Source organism: Centropristis striata, chromosome 21 (assembly GCF_030273125.1).
Source record: "Centropristis striata isolate RG_2023a ecotype Rhode Island chromosome 21, C.striata_1.0, whole genome shotgun sequence".
In the NCBI taxonomy this organism is placed as follows: Eukaryota; Metazoa; Chordata; class Actinopteri; order Perciformes; family Serranidae; genus Centropristis; species Centropristis striata.
The window spans coordinates 27,235,002-27,248,700 of record NC_081537.1 but is presented as its reverse complement, the minus strand read 5'-3'; the positions used below and the strand labels follow the sequence as shown (position 1 = coordinate 27,248,700).

The 13,699-nt window shown below is 36.5% G+C and overlaps 2 protein-coding genes across 3 annotated transcripts; both read left to right on the top strand.

Moving 5' to 3' along the window:
* Nucleotides 1–73: 73 nt before the first annotated feature.
* LOC131959124 (NHL repeat-containing protein 3-like) lies at nt 74–6,073 on the top strand. Its single transcript, XM_059324230.1, has 3 exons — nt 74–600; nt 2,791–2,993; nt 3,091–6,073. Exons 1-3 carry the CDS (start codon nt 342–344, stop codon nt 3,688–3,690), a joined length of 1,062 nt encoding a protein of 353 aa, XP_059180213.1. The 5' UTR covers nt 74–341; the 3' UTR covers nt 3,691–6,073.
* Nucleotides 6,074–9,127: 3,054 nt separating this feature from the next.
* On the top strand, nt 9,128–12,758 carry LOC131960087 (zinc finger protein 664-like). Of its 2 annotated transcripts, XM_059325317.1 has the most exons (3): nt 9,128–9,419; nt 9,800–9,883; nt 10,479–12,758. In XM_059325317.1, the coding sequence occupies exon 3, from the start codon at nt 10,483–10,485 to the stop codon at nt 11,578–11,580; it is 1,098 nt and encodes a 365-aa protein (XP_059181300.1). In that variant the 5' UTR covers nt 9,128–9,419; nt 9,800–9,883; nt 10,479–10,482; the 3' UTR covers nt 11,581–12,758. The 2 variants fall into 2 exon arrangements, with proteins under 2 accessions (XP_059181300.1, XP_059181301.1); XM_059325318.1 differs by lacking the exon at nt 9,800–9,883.
* The last annotated feature ends 941 nt before the right edge of the window (nt 12,759–13,699 follow it).

The following is a 13,699-nucleotide window of genomic DNA, read 5'->3' as shown; positions in this document are numbered from 1 at the left end:
CGTTCGACTAGGAGTTATGTGACTTTGTAGTTTTGCAATGCTTTTATTGTGACACTGTGAACAGAAATGCAATGTGCTATCCAATACTTCCCATCTGTTATGTTTGAGGACTCCAGGAAGTGAATTATACATTGAATGTTGTCAGTGGGTATCAAATTATATATATATTATCGTATTTTAATTTCACAGCCCCTTAATAAATATCCCGTTAAGGATTTCGGAGCAGACTGTGTGGTTTAAGGTAAATTACTTCAGTCAGTGTTCTTTCAATATTCAGTTTTAGTTCGAACGTCACTTGACCAGGATACAACACGGAACTCAAGCCAGCAGCGAGAGCAATCATGCTGATGAAAAAGAGAGGGCATACGTGTTTGCTGGCGTCGAGTATGGCTTCACTAGTTGTGCTCATGATGGTGCTGTACGGTACCATTGGCAGCCAGCAGCCAGTCAGCTTAGGCTTCAGACATGACTACCAGCTGCTGGGCAGACCCCTGTACAAACTGGACCTGAGCTGGCCCAAGTACCCTGAGCTCTTCACCGGGGAGGTGTTTGCAGTGGCTGTCAACCAGTATGCTGGTGTGGTGTATGTGGCACAGAGAGGTAAATACGTACAAATGTGACTCACTTCATTAAACTAGAGTAAATATGCCTATTGTTTGTGTACTGTAAATATAGGTATTGTTTATAATATCAGTAAACATATCGTCACCCTGTTAAAATAGTCGCTTTTTTTCTTTTAGTTTTGCAGGAAACACAAAAAACTTCACCAAAAGTGTAACATGACATTTATTGATCATTTCAGTCAAAAAGAATGGCTATTGGCATAGTAACAACACTGTGTGTAAATTATGTAACTTAAGAGAAATAAATGACTTAGGCAATTTTTTGAACATGCCTTTGTGACTTAAGTGAGATTCGGCAACACTTTATTTTGAAGGTTGATACATAAGAGAATATGGCATGACAAGTATCATGAGCATTAATGTTACTTCAAGTGTAACCTAAGTGTCATAATGTTCATGACACATCCCATGTCATGTTTATGACATGCTCGTGTCACTCTTATGTAGACACCTTAGAGTAAAGTGTTACCAATATTAGTGTCAACAATAAAACACTGATAAACTAAACTGATAACTAAACAATCTCCCTCTAGCTCTTCTTTGCTGGGTTCTTATCTGATGCCTATGAATGTGGCAAATTGTCAAAGAAGTGATGATCTTATAGGGGTAAAATCACATGATCTGATCAACTGAGGATGTAGGCGATTTTACTAGGTGATGATTTAGGCAAAAAAAAACAATTTTGACAAAAAATGACTTAGGTGATTATTTTAACAGTGTGACGATATGCTTGTTTGTTATGTAAACATTGAAAATGAGAATTCATGTTTTTTAATATAATTCTAGATGTGTGCCAGAATTGTATGCATGTTCTAATTTAAAAGTGTGATATGTGAAGGAAAACTATTTTCAAATGTGTACTAAGACTTGAGGTATAGTTGTTTTTTTATGTGGGGTTGTATAAAGTTCTTATCTACACTCAGTGTATCATCTACAGTAGACACCGCCCAGTTTGGAGACACAGGCAGGAGGACCAGCATGGATGATAAACAATGTACAGCTGTTGAATGGGGGCAGCAGCAAAACTTATTTTAGCCACCTAACACTAGTGACATTACAAGAAATTGTACACTATATTTAGAATTTTTACCTCGCCGTCAGACACCCCTGTTTAAGTTACCCGGGGGAACTGAAGATTTTTCTATGCTCTCTTCAAAGCTACCAGACTGAATTGACGAAAACAGTAATCTTACCTCACATAACATGGTCTACTGCTGCCTGGATCATATAGTTTGTTTGTGTTAGTTGTGATTTCACATGGTGTATGATTGCAGTGAAATTTATTAGGTGCCAATAGTAACAATTCTGATTTATTTAATGGTGCACAGACTGATGTTAGGGCATCAACAAATCTAAATTTAAAGAGAATTTGTTCAAACTAACTAACTAAGAACACACTTATTATTTTTACAGTCTATGTAATGCACTCTGGTGAAGAATTAACAAGATGACAGTTATTCTTTTATTCTTAGTGGTGGATATAGGCCCTGTAGTTGGTTTTGTGCCCATATGATTTGAGTAATTTGGATGACTTGCACTGGTGATATCATCAGCCACGTCATGTTTCACTGTGGACATCGTCATATGGCAGTTTGGTAGGCATCGCCCATATATTCTAACTGATTTGAACTGTTATCATGGAACAATCTGCAAAAAGAATTGAAATTGTCTGAGTTGATCACAATCGGTGAATTAAAATTGATTCTAAAGGATAAGGAAATCATTTCTCTTTAATTGTTTATGTTAACTGTGTTTAAATGTTGGAACTTGTCACTTTTTATGCTGCTTTCTTGGCCAAGTCTCTCTTGGAAAAGTGTTTTTTTTAATCTCAACAAGACTTTTACCTGGTATATATATATATATATATAAATATATATAAATGTTAGGTATGGGCTGTGGCTAAATTAATGTTACAGCTAGAGGAAACATTGAAGACCACAGCTCCGCTGAGTTAAGACCACAATGGTTAAATTGGTTCTAGCCAGATGGGCTGTACAGGACTGTAGGCTAGGGAACTCAACAGTTGATTCACTTCAACTTTTTGAGTTTTGAGTGTGTATCGTCCTATCCCTTGACCATACTTCACTTTACAAATAAAAAAATATATATAAAATGTGCTACCAGATGTTAACATTTCACACAGTGTTTGCTTTGGCTTTGCTATCAGGTAACAATGTGCCCAAGGTACTGGTGTTCAGCACAGATGGAGACTTCCTCATGTCCTGGAACACAACCACTCTGGAGATGCCTCATGGTATGTTCTTAGCAGACGCAGCGTCTTCAAACCCCACTGTGTGGATCACAGATGTGGGGAGCGGCCCGTACGGCCACTGCATCAAACAGTACTCACCATCGGGGAAGCTCTTACAGGTGATTGCTTTATCTAGGATTTGATTTGACACTAGAAAGCCTTGGTTCAATATTGCATGGTGATGAATATCTTCTAATATCTTCTTGTATTTGTCAGGTGCTTGGTACACCTGGGAAAGCCGGCTCTGGGCTGAACCCTCTGCAGTTCCACCAGCCAGCTGAGATCTACGTCCACGACTCTGGAGAGATGTACATCGTGGACGGTGACGGCGGGATGAACAACCGCCTCATCAAGCTGTCCAAAGAGCAGGAGATACTGTGGATTCACGGAGAGAAAGGGCAAAGCATAGCTCAGTTCTACATCCCCCACAGCGTGACCGTGGACAGCGTCCAGAGGGTGTGGGTAGCCGACAGGGGGAACAAGAGGATCCAGGTCTTTAACTCCGTCACCGGGGACTGGCTGGGGACATGGGGGAGCTGCTTCACCGAGGATGCGCCCTACTCCGTCCGCCTGACCCCGGACAAGAAGTACTTCGTCGTTGTCCAGCTCAACACCAATCAGATTTCGCTGCTGGAAGCCCCACAGGTGGGTTTGATTGGCCAGTGCACTGTGGTCAGTGTGATCCAGCTGGCTGATGAAGTGAAGCCCCATCTGGTAGACCTAGACCTGAAGACAGGGGCCCTGTATGTGGCTGAGATTGGAGCTCAGCAGGCCCAGAAGTTCACCCCCTTCAGTCTGGGGGGTGGCTTCCCATAGTGCCACACTTTGAAATGACATGATCAATCAAACACTGATAATTAGAGTCACCAGTTATTTAAAAGTGGACCAAAAATCTCCATGTTTTATGTAATTCATGTGATACAGAAAATAATCACGGTATGTCAGTATGATGAACCCTGCTAATAAGATAAGCCACCTGAGGTTAAGATGTCTGATATCCCCGTCTCACAGAAATTACATTTTTATAGGACGAATTTGCAACAGTATTTATGTTTTGAAACCGTTATGCCATGTGGATACCTTTTTACAATGACAAAATGAGACACAAGGGTTTTAATCAACAAATTTTGATCCACATTTTGAAAATTTGCATGAGAAAAGTTTGATGGAAACACCAAAATTAGAAAAAAGCTTTAGAAAATAGGCATACGGTTTTAAGCTCCCTTGAGGTGGTTTTAGTCTCTTTTCTTTTTTGTTAATGCGGTTAGCATGATTAGAAATGATTTTTAAGAATAAGTTCTGACATAGCGAAACATTTAACTCATGACTGATCAGCTGTTTCAGCTTTGCCGGTCAACACGAGCTTAACATGAAAGCTATTGTAGCTCCAGTATATTCAAACACCCTCCCGATTAAACCCAGTCTACTCTGATTGGTCAGTGTTTCTGGGTCTTCTGCATCATAGGAATGACGGGAACAGAGTATAGCAACAGCACTTTCTAGCATGAAAAATCACAGATAAAAGCTTTTAAACTAAATGCTACACAATGTAACATGTTCTAGCAGCAATGTGATCTGAAATTGTGGAGAAATCCACACCGTCAGGAACCAAAATACTGGTTTCTCTGACGTTAGCATGTAGCTGCATGTAGCAGTTTATGCATGTAAAGACTGCAGTAACATGCCTTTTGCAGGTGACAGACAATACATAGAAACCTGGCAGCTGAATGTTGGAAATGGAGGATTCACATTGGGCAGAAATCTGAGGTTTTTGCTTCCAGGGATTGATTTGACACGTTTACAACATTATTTAAACTTTTGGCATGTTTAACATGACCATCCCACATTATATAACTAACAGATAATAAGACAAATTATAATAGGTGTTGTTTGATAGGTTCTTTGTTTTTTTCATAAATTGACCAAAACGCAGTAGGAGTCCAATTCTAACCTTATGTGGGACTTTTAGCTCTGCAGCACCTCATGGAGTGGAAAAAACAATTCTTTTTTTTCAATGTTTATTTTAGGAGATCATTTTTTTAAAAACAGTTAAGATAAATTATAAGCAGATTCTCAATATTAAAGGATCCGGATCAGCAAAACATGACCAGGACATCCCTACTTTTAACTGAGCCAAGTATGATATTAGTGTAATTTTTTTGAGACAAGGTTTCCTCTGACCTTTGTACCATAGTACAATGTACGGAATGTGAAAAGTTAATGGAGTTCTGACTGTGAAGTCATTATTCTGAGAATGAAGTCCGAATTCTGAGAAACAAAAGATTTGAGTTCTGAGTTTAAAGTTGGAATTCGGACTTTAAAATTCTGAATTCTTAGTTTAAAGTCAGATTTATTTATTTTTTTAACATTTCTGATTTTAGAATTTAGAATTTATTTTAGAATTTAGTCAGAATTCAGACTTTATTAATCCTCCTTCAATGTGAAAATAATGACACCATCACTAAAGGATGTCTCCATATTAATTGCAAAAAAAAAAAAAATATATAATATATATTATAAATAAATATCTACTAGGCATAGGTTATTTCAGTAATTAGTTAAAATTGTAGTGTCATGTTTGTAACAAAACCACTTCTGCAATCTGCAATGAACAAGCGGGTTACTTGGCATCTTCACAATAGATAAGGGCAGCATGTTGTTGGTTATTTATCGACTCACTACTATCAATAATTGCATATAGCTGTTGCGTTTTTCACTGTTATGTGCTGTTTGTGAAATATGCCATTTTTGTGCCATTTCTTTTTTTCTTGACTTTGAACTGCTTGAAAAGATAAAAGCTTCTCTGGGGCAGATCTGTTTCCCTTCTTCACTGAAGACACTTTAAACTGCTTTTTGCTGGTTCAGCCTTTTGCAGGTATATATATGGCTGTTTTTAAAGACATTTGTATATTTTCATGTGTAAAAGGTTAGAAGTGAATTGTTTAGTGCACTATTTAGCCTGAGTTGTCTTTAAATATCACGAAGCAACTAATAATGAAGTGAATATATAAGGTGTATGAAATTCTTTCTGAATTGCCATAATCGGTGTATATTTAATCTTGATGTATTATATGAATTGCGTTCTTGCATTATATCTTCTGTATTACAGAATCACCTGTATTTTGATATTATAATGACTTTGAAGAGTTGCAGGGTCTGAAGTGTGCTGGCTGTTTGGTGATGTTTTGATTTCCATTTTTGTGATTATAATTAGAAAACAAAAATCAAATCATGTTTTAAATATCGTCGATCCCCCTCTGACCCTGATGAAGAAAAACACCTTGTATTTCAATTTTAATGTTTGTATTTTAAAACAAAAATCAAATAACCACTTGTTTGTTTTATAATGTCCTTTTGTGAACGGAAAAATCGAATGACCAAAAGATACACGGACTGACTATATTTAAAAAGATTTAATTTTCGCTTTGTAATTATAATAACAAACTGCATGTGTAGAAGAAGACAAAAATGCCCGTTGTTTCATATTCTGTGACCGGAAGTTGTCGTTTACAAAACCAGCACGAGTGGTTGGTGTATGGCATAGACTGTAAACATTTGGTGGTTTAGTTAACTCTTACTTTACATTTGTATTACAGAATGATTGTGCTAAATGCTATTCTTGAATATAAGAATGGAATTATAATTTGTTTTTGTATAGGAATTGTTAATTGTTATTAGTCTTAGGCTGCTGCTGTTGCATGCAGGCCTCCCCATTAAAATATTATCTGTACAGCTGCAGTATCTACATGTTTGTGTGTGAGTGTATATATATATATATATATATATATCAGTGGTTGAAGAAGTATTCAAATCCCTTACTTAATTAGACGTACCCATACCATACTGTGAAATTACTCCATAACAAGTAAAAGTCCTGCATTCAAAACTTAATAAAATAAAAGTTCAAAAGTACCAGAATCAAAATGTACTTAAACTTAAAGTATCAAAAGTAAAAGTTTCACTAACGGTTGACATATCCCACTCTGTGCATTCCCATCAAGATTTTTTTTTTCCCCAACTATTACTTATTATAAAAAAAATCTGGTTTTATTGCGTTTTTTCACTTGAAATGATCCCTAATTTAGTGTATTTGACTAAAATTGACAAATGATAATGGAAAAAATCTGAAAATTATAAATCAATGTGGACCACAGGTTTGATTCTTTTATTATTTTTGCTGCCATCCAAAATGAACAATGCTTTCAAAACACAAGTTTGACCAAAACTTAACATAACCTACTGTTGCATTCCCATCAAGAAATTGTTATTTTACTATAACTATTGAAAAAAAAAATGGTTTAAATCCTTTTTTTCTCTTTAAATGAGGCCCAATATGGTATATTTGATTAAAATTGAAAAAAAAAAAGAAAATTATATATCAATTTGCTGGTCATAAGTTCCTTAAAAGGTGAATTAAAAAAAATGTAAATCATTTTTTTCTACATGTCCTAAAACCAGTCTAATGTCATGGGGTCCTTTTTGACCCCCAAGGACCACAGGTGTTGTATAAAAATGTATAAAATACTTAAAAATGTATCAAGAAAGTGGAAATGTATTTTATCTATAAAGGATGCAGAGGGGCACATATGCTGAATTTCAAGCAATTCTATGAAAGTTACCCTATATTAATGGTATGATGAAAATGATTTGGGGTCAAAAAGGACCACAGGAGGGTCAATACTGTTATGTGTAGCATAACTTGTAATGGAGCATGGAAAGTTACCCTGGTTCAATTTTAATATCTCAAATATACGATTCATCTATCATTTGTGCTGAGTTTTTGTGCTCTAGTTTCTGGGTGAGACTGAGGTCAAAGAGCCACCTGATTGAATTTTGCTGTCATAAAACTACTTTAGTTTTTGATGATGTTTATAAGGCTATCAAGTTTAACTGCCTGCAGACATTATACAGTTATACAGCTTACAGACAGGTTCTCTGCAGGGCCTTTTCTGTAGACACATTATAAAGTCCTTATCCTCATGAGTGGTGTCTGCCGCCAGAAGAGGAATTCACAAAGGTTTTCAGTAGTCACATTTGATGACAATCTGAAAGTATAGTCACAATCACAAAGTTTCTTACTGTAAAAAACAAACAAACAAAAAACCATTCATACAATACTCAGTTAGCTATTTATACCACCAAAACTCACAACACAATATTGGATTGAACAACATATTTTATTCAAAGAAAATGATTTATCTGCATCTGACTTTATATCAAAATACACATAATACAACATCACAATCATGACACCCCATTCTCACTCCATTTTCCTTATGTGTTCTATCTTTGGCCCATAATCTAATTATCTAGCAGATTTAATCAACAATTTATCTCAAAATAAATTAACATGACTGTTAATATGAATTGTAAGCGTTGATCTGACTAAGAATCCTTAAAACTGGAATCACAACATCTGTGCTGGTTTCATACTAATGTAAAGACCTTATTTACTGAGTCTATGGTAAAGACATTATTTATAGTCTATGGTTGCCCCTCATATTTCAAAGCTTGCGCAAAAACCCTCGAACCAGTTCAAGACTCAGTGGACAAAAAATGTAATAATCACTTTATAAGAAACTATCTCACTGACACATTGTTCCCTGGCAGACAAAACAAAAATAATATCTTACATAAATTTGATAATCCATCAATTGATTAACTAAAAACGATGTACCTAAAATTTCCTATACCCCCAAAATTAAAGAAACACACTTTAAAATTATAAACAATATTCATCCCTCTAAAGAATTACTCAGACTACGCTTTAATATCAGTGACCATTTATGCACATTCTGTGAAAATGACATTGAAACCACGGACCATGTCTTCTTCTCATGTCTTCATCCACAAGAATAGAGTTATGAAATCATCCCCCACAGTTATTGTCTTCATAAATTAATTCCAATTGTACTTAAAATCCCTAAAAATTCTAACAATAACAAAGGCACAAAAATTATATATCTTGAAAAATTTTCCCACTGAAATGAACAGTTAAAACTAATTCAAATCCTCCTTATTGAAACAACATTTAGACTATTTATATGTATTTTATTTTTGTCTATTTATTTTTGTATTTTTTTTTCAACTGCTCTGAATTTACAATATTGATATTATTATTGTAAGTTTTACTGTTGATTGATGTTCAACTGGCATTCTTTCTACACTTATGCAAGGTATGTACTGTGAAAAACGTGCCGGAAATGTTTATTTTTGTAATTTTCAATAAAGCATTGAAAATTTTTTTTTTTTAAAAAGTTCAAGACACAGTGAAGTGATACGGCCGGCTCGCGAGGCTTCAAACTTCACCGACACAAATCCTCACTCTCGATCTTGAAGCCTCGACACAGAAGGAAGTAACAGGAGAACTTCACTTTGCTCTGTGGAGAAAGGCCTCAAAGTGATGACTTTTATAGAATAATCTACTTAAAGAAATGAGGGAATGAAAGCAGAGCACGAGGGAAACTTCCTCCTTTTTAAGGAAAGCGACCGACGAGACAAACTGCATGCTGCTTTTAACCCGGAAGTCCGACTGAACAGATTAGGTATGTACATTTTTAGTGTTTCTCCCACTCCTTTTGTTTATTTTAACGTTCGTTAAATGCGTTACTGCTCAGCTCTGCAGGGAATACATGCAGACAGAGGCTGGACTTCATTTTGATGGGCACGCCACGCGTCCAATCACATGCGAGCACAGACTAGGATCATACCATTATGTGAAAGAAGGAGGCTAGGTGGTTATTGCTAATATTACATTGGACAGTTTTTTATGCATGCTTATTGTAATATATAAAATCACAACAAAGTGCAGAAAAATACCACAGTAAATCAGTTACATTTAATAGTGTAAATAATGGCCCCATTTAGAAGGAACTAGAAGATAAAGAATTGTATGATTTGGGGCGTGGCTACCTTTGATTGACAGGTAGCTAACAAGGCGAGCCGTCATTAGAAGAGAAGCAGAACAATGCGTATCCACAGCAACGTGTCAGTAAAGTCAAGTTCTGAGGTAAGTATCATACTTTCTTTTTTTTGCTAGCCAAAATCAACGTCCCAGTTAATGCTCCAGTTAATGCTAACATGAATCAGTCAGGTTGAGGTGTAGAGAGGCGTGTAGTCAGTGTCGTCAGATCCCTCTTGCTCCTCCACAGACCGGATATGGGATATGGTCTGCTCCCCGTATCAGATACTAGATGGCGACACAAGATGGCAACGAGTGTAACACTGAACTCGATGCCTCAAACGGGCAGTCCACAAACTAGTGTGTACCATCACCATCACTACGTCCACTATTTATACAGTCTATAATATAAAGTGAGTCACGACAACAGAAGTCCAGTAGAAAATTCATGCATTGATTTACAATATTGCAAACCAATATGTGTATATAGTCACATTATTAATACAGTTAAGATAAATTAGATGTGTGTGTTGGTGTATATATATATATATATATATATATATATATATATATATATATATATACACCAACACACACACACACACACACACACACACACACATATATATATATATATATATATATATATATATATGCAGTCATCAGTGTGAAGTTACAGTTTTCCACAATGTTCTCTCTGCAGTGCAATGTTCCAGCAGCTGTTAGTTAAAGAAGAGGTCCCCCCTGAGTGGAGCCCCAGCCTGGACCAGGAGAACCCAGAGCTCCTCCAGATAAAAGGGGAACAGGAAGAACTCCGGATCTGTCCAGAGGGAGAGCAGCATAATGGTCTGGAGGAGGCTGATTTAGCCAGGTTTCGATTCACTGCGCTTCCTGTGAAGTGTGAAGATGAAGAAGAGAGATGTGAGTGTTCACTGCTCCATCACAGCCAAGCGGAGGACAACAGAGAGGCAGAGCATCCAGCCAGCAGCTCAGCTGTGCAGATAAAAACAGAAACTGATGGAGATGACTGTGGAGGATCAGAACCAGCCAGGAAGAGACAGCCAGACAGTCATTCACAACCAAACACTGATGATGGAAAGACTTCAGACTCTTCTGAGACTAAAATCCATTACGATGGCTGGCAAGACCCTTTGTCAGATTCTGAACCTGAAACTGAAGACAGTGATGATTGGGTTGATACCAGGTCATCTGAGTCTGCTGTGAATGTTCTGAAATATGAGGAGGCTCCTGTGAGTGATGTGACATCTAACACCTTAAAATCCTTTCAGTGTAGCCAGCAATTAACTGACAAGGGATTTCTCCAGAGTCACAGGAAATGTCATTTTGGAGAAAGGTCCTCCAGCAGCTCGGATAGTAAAAAATGTTTTAGAGTAGAGCAAAAGGTAGGCACACAGAGCAGAGTGGACACAGGAGGGAAACCATTTGGTTGTGATGAATGTGGGAAAAGATTTACACGGAAGGACAGTTGGAGTTTACACATGAGAGCTCACAAAGGAGAGAAACCATTTGGATGTGACGTGTGTGGGAAAAGATTTACAGTGAAGGGGCATTTGAATTTACACATGAGAACTCACACAGGAGAGAAACCATTTGGATGTGATGTTTGTGGGAAAAGATTTACAGTAAGGTGGAATTTGAAGCAACACATGAGAGTTCACACAGGAGGGAAACCATTTGGTTGTGATGTTTGTGGGAAAAGATTTACATGGCAGGAACAGTTAAATTTACACATGAGAGTTCACACAGGAGAGAAACCATTTGGTTGTGGTAATAACAAATTTTAACCGACACCTGAAAGTCCATAAAGAGTAGAAACCTTTCTATTCAGTTTTTATTGAATGCAAATTAAGTAAATGTGTTGATAAGAGCCTGAGCAGGTTTCATTCTTTTTTATTAGTTTCATGTCTTTTTTTTCTTTCTCTTGTGTTTGTTGTAAAATATGCAAAATATTTCAAATGAATGTAACAAAGTTGTTTGTAAATGAGAGGGAATGAAACAGTGTTTTTAACTCAGATTTTTATTATATTATAATAAGATATAATATTATAATATAATATTTGTTTGGTACTAAAACACTATCTTTAAAAGCTCCCATACTTTCCTCTGTAGTTTTCTTGAAATAAGTAGTACATGACTGTAAACTCCCAAACTAAAAGTAATCATTGGGAAAGTGCATTATTTAGTTGTCACTTTTAATGAAACTCTTGATGGTGTTTTTGACTTTTTTTTTTCTACAAACAAGAGATTAACACATTTTAATCACTATTATATTTGCCACTTTTAGCTGATAGCACTGATAGCTACTGAAGGAGTCCCTCCTGATGATAAAGAGGTCGAAGAGATATCCGGAAATTCTACAAAGCAAACATTGTGCGATGATAGAGTTTGTTTGTTTATTCTGATGGATTTAGGTTAGGCCAACAAGAATCTGTTTCAATGAAAAATAAGATCATGTGGAGAGTCTCTTTTATTAGCATCACCCTATATAATTATTACATCACAATTTATTATTAGGAAATTATAAACTCTTTAAATAAATCGTTGCTGAAACTTTTTTGGTCACAAAGTCCAATAGGAAATGAGCAGAGACAACAGGTAAAGACTGACTCCTGATTTTCTATTTGGTGTTTCTGTTACCACTGTTGTGTCTTGATGGTAGTAAACAGTGAGCTGGCACTTACTAATACTCTCTTTAGCACACAAACAGTGTTGTAGAGCTTCTAAATGTCTGGAAGCAGGATGTTACAGTTACATCCTGCAGTTAATGTAGTGTGCAGTGAGTAGTGTGTAATGTGTAATGTGTAGTGTGTAGTGTGCAGTCACCAGACTGCAGTGTGAGGCCTTTCTGAGACTGAAAAGAAAGAGGATACATTTGCATATACAAACAGATTAGCAGGTGTTGATACTGTTTAAAATTCCTCATGAGCTCATTAAGACAGTTTTTTTTTTCACATTAAAAACATTATTTTAATCTATTTGTTTTTTAACATCTTGGGAAGAATTTGTGTTGTCTCCTGCACCTCTGTAAGAAGAAATGTGTCTCTTATTCCTCCCTGACAGCATGTCCTGCAGCATGTGCTCACATTAGGATTATAGTGTGTTTGCATCGTGCTGAGCTCATCCTCTGTTATTGAGGCATGAATCAACGAACAGCACAGAAAGCTGCTTTCATGTCTGTATTTTTATTGATGATACAGAAAGTCAACATATGATGCAGTTCTATAAAACCTAAAGGTGCAGGGTGTCCCTCTCAAATGTCCCTCAGTGGTGAGGACAGGTCAGTGCAGCAGAGAGAGCTGCATCTCCATTATGGCCTCCACAGAGAGGAAAGCTGGAATATTATATTACATATGTTTAATGGCTTCAACCTCCATATCATGAGTCAATAATAGCTGTGCACGCTGTATTTTATATAATAATTCACTTTGTATTCACTTTTCACAGTCCTTGGCCAAGTAGGCTTTACAAAAGCAAAAAAAGATTATCAGGTATTTTTATCTCATTTTACAGCTCAAAGTTGCACAATAAAATTTTAGTTTTTAAGTTAAAACATAATGAAAATTAAACATAAAATGATATATGCAGTAAATTAGTTAAATCCTTATTTGCATCCACACCCAGAGTTGTAGGCTTAATGGTTGGTTTATAATGATTCAGTCAAAATAAGTAGAGTGTAACAATAAACAAAATATTGGCAGTGTGTTATTCACATGTTTTACGGCAGTAAAATGATCAATAATACACTGACTACAGGGCTTCAGGCGGTTTTTCGCCTGCTTTAGAAAATAACCCTTCACATGTCAATTGACAGGGAGGTCCATTAAGTTTCGTTGCTTCGACGTCACCACATACGTCACCAACACAAGCCCCGCCCTCGATACGCGCTTCACAAACATCTCCTTG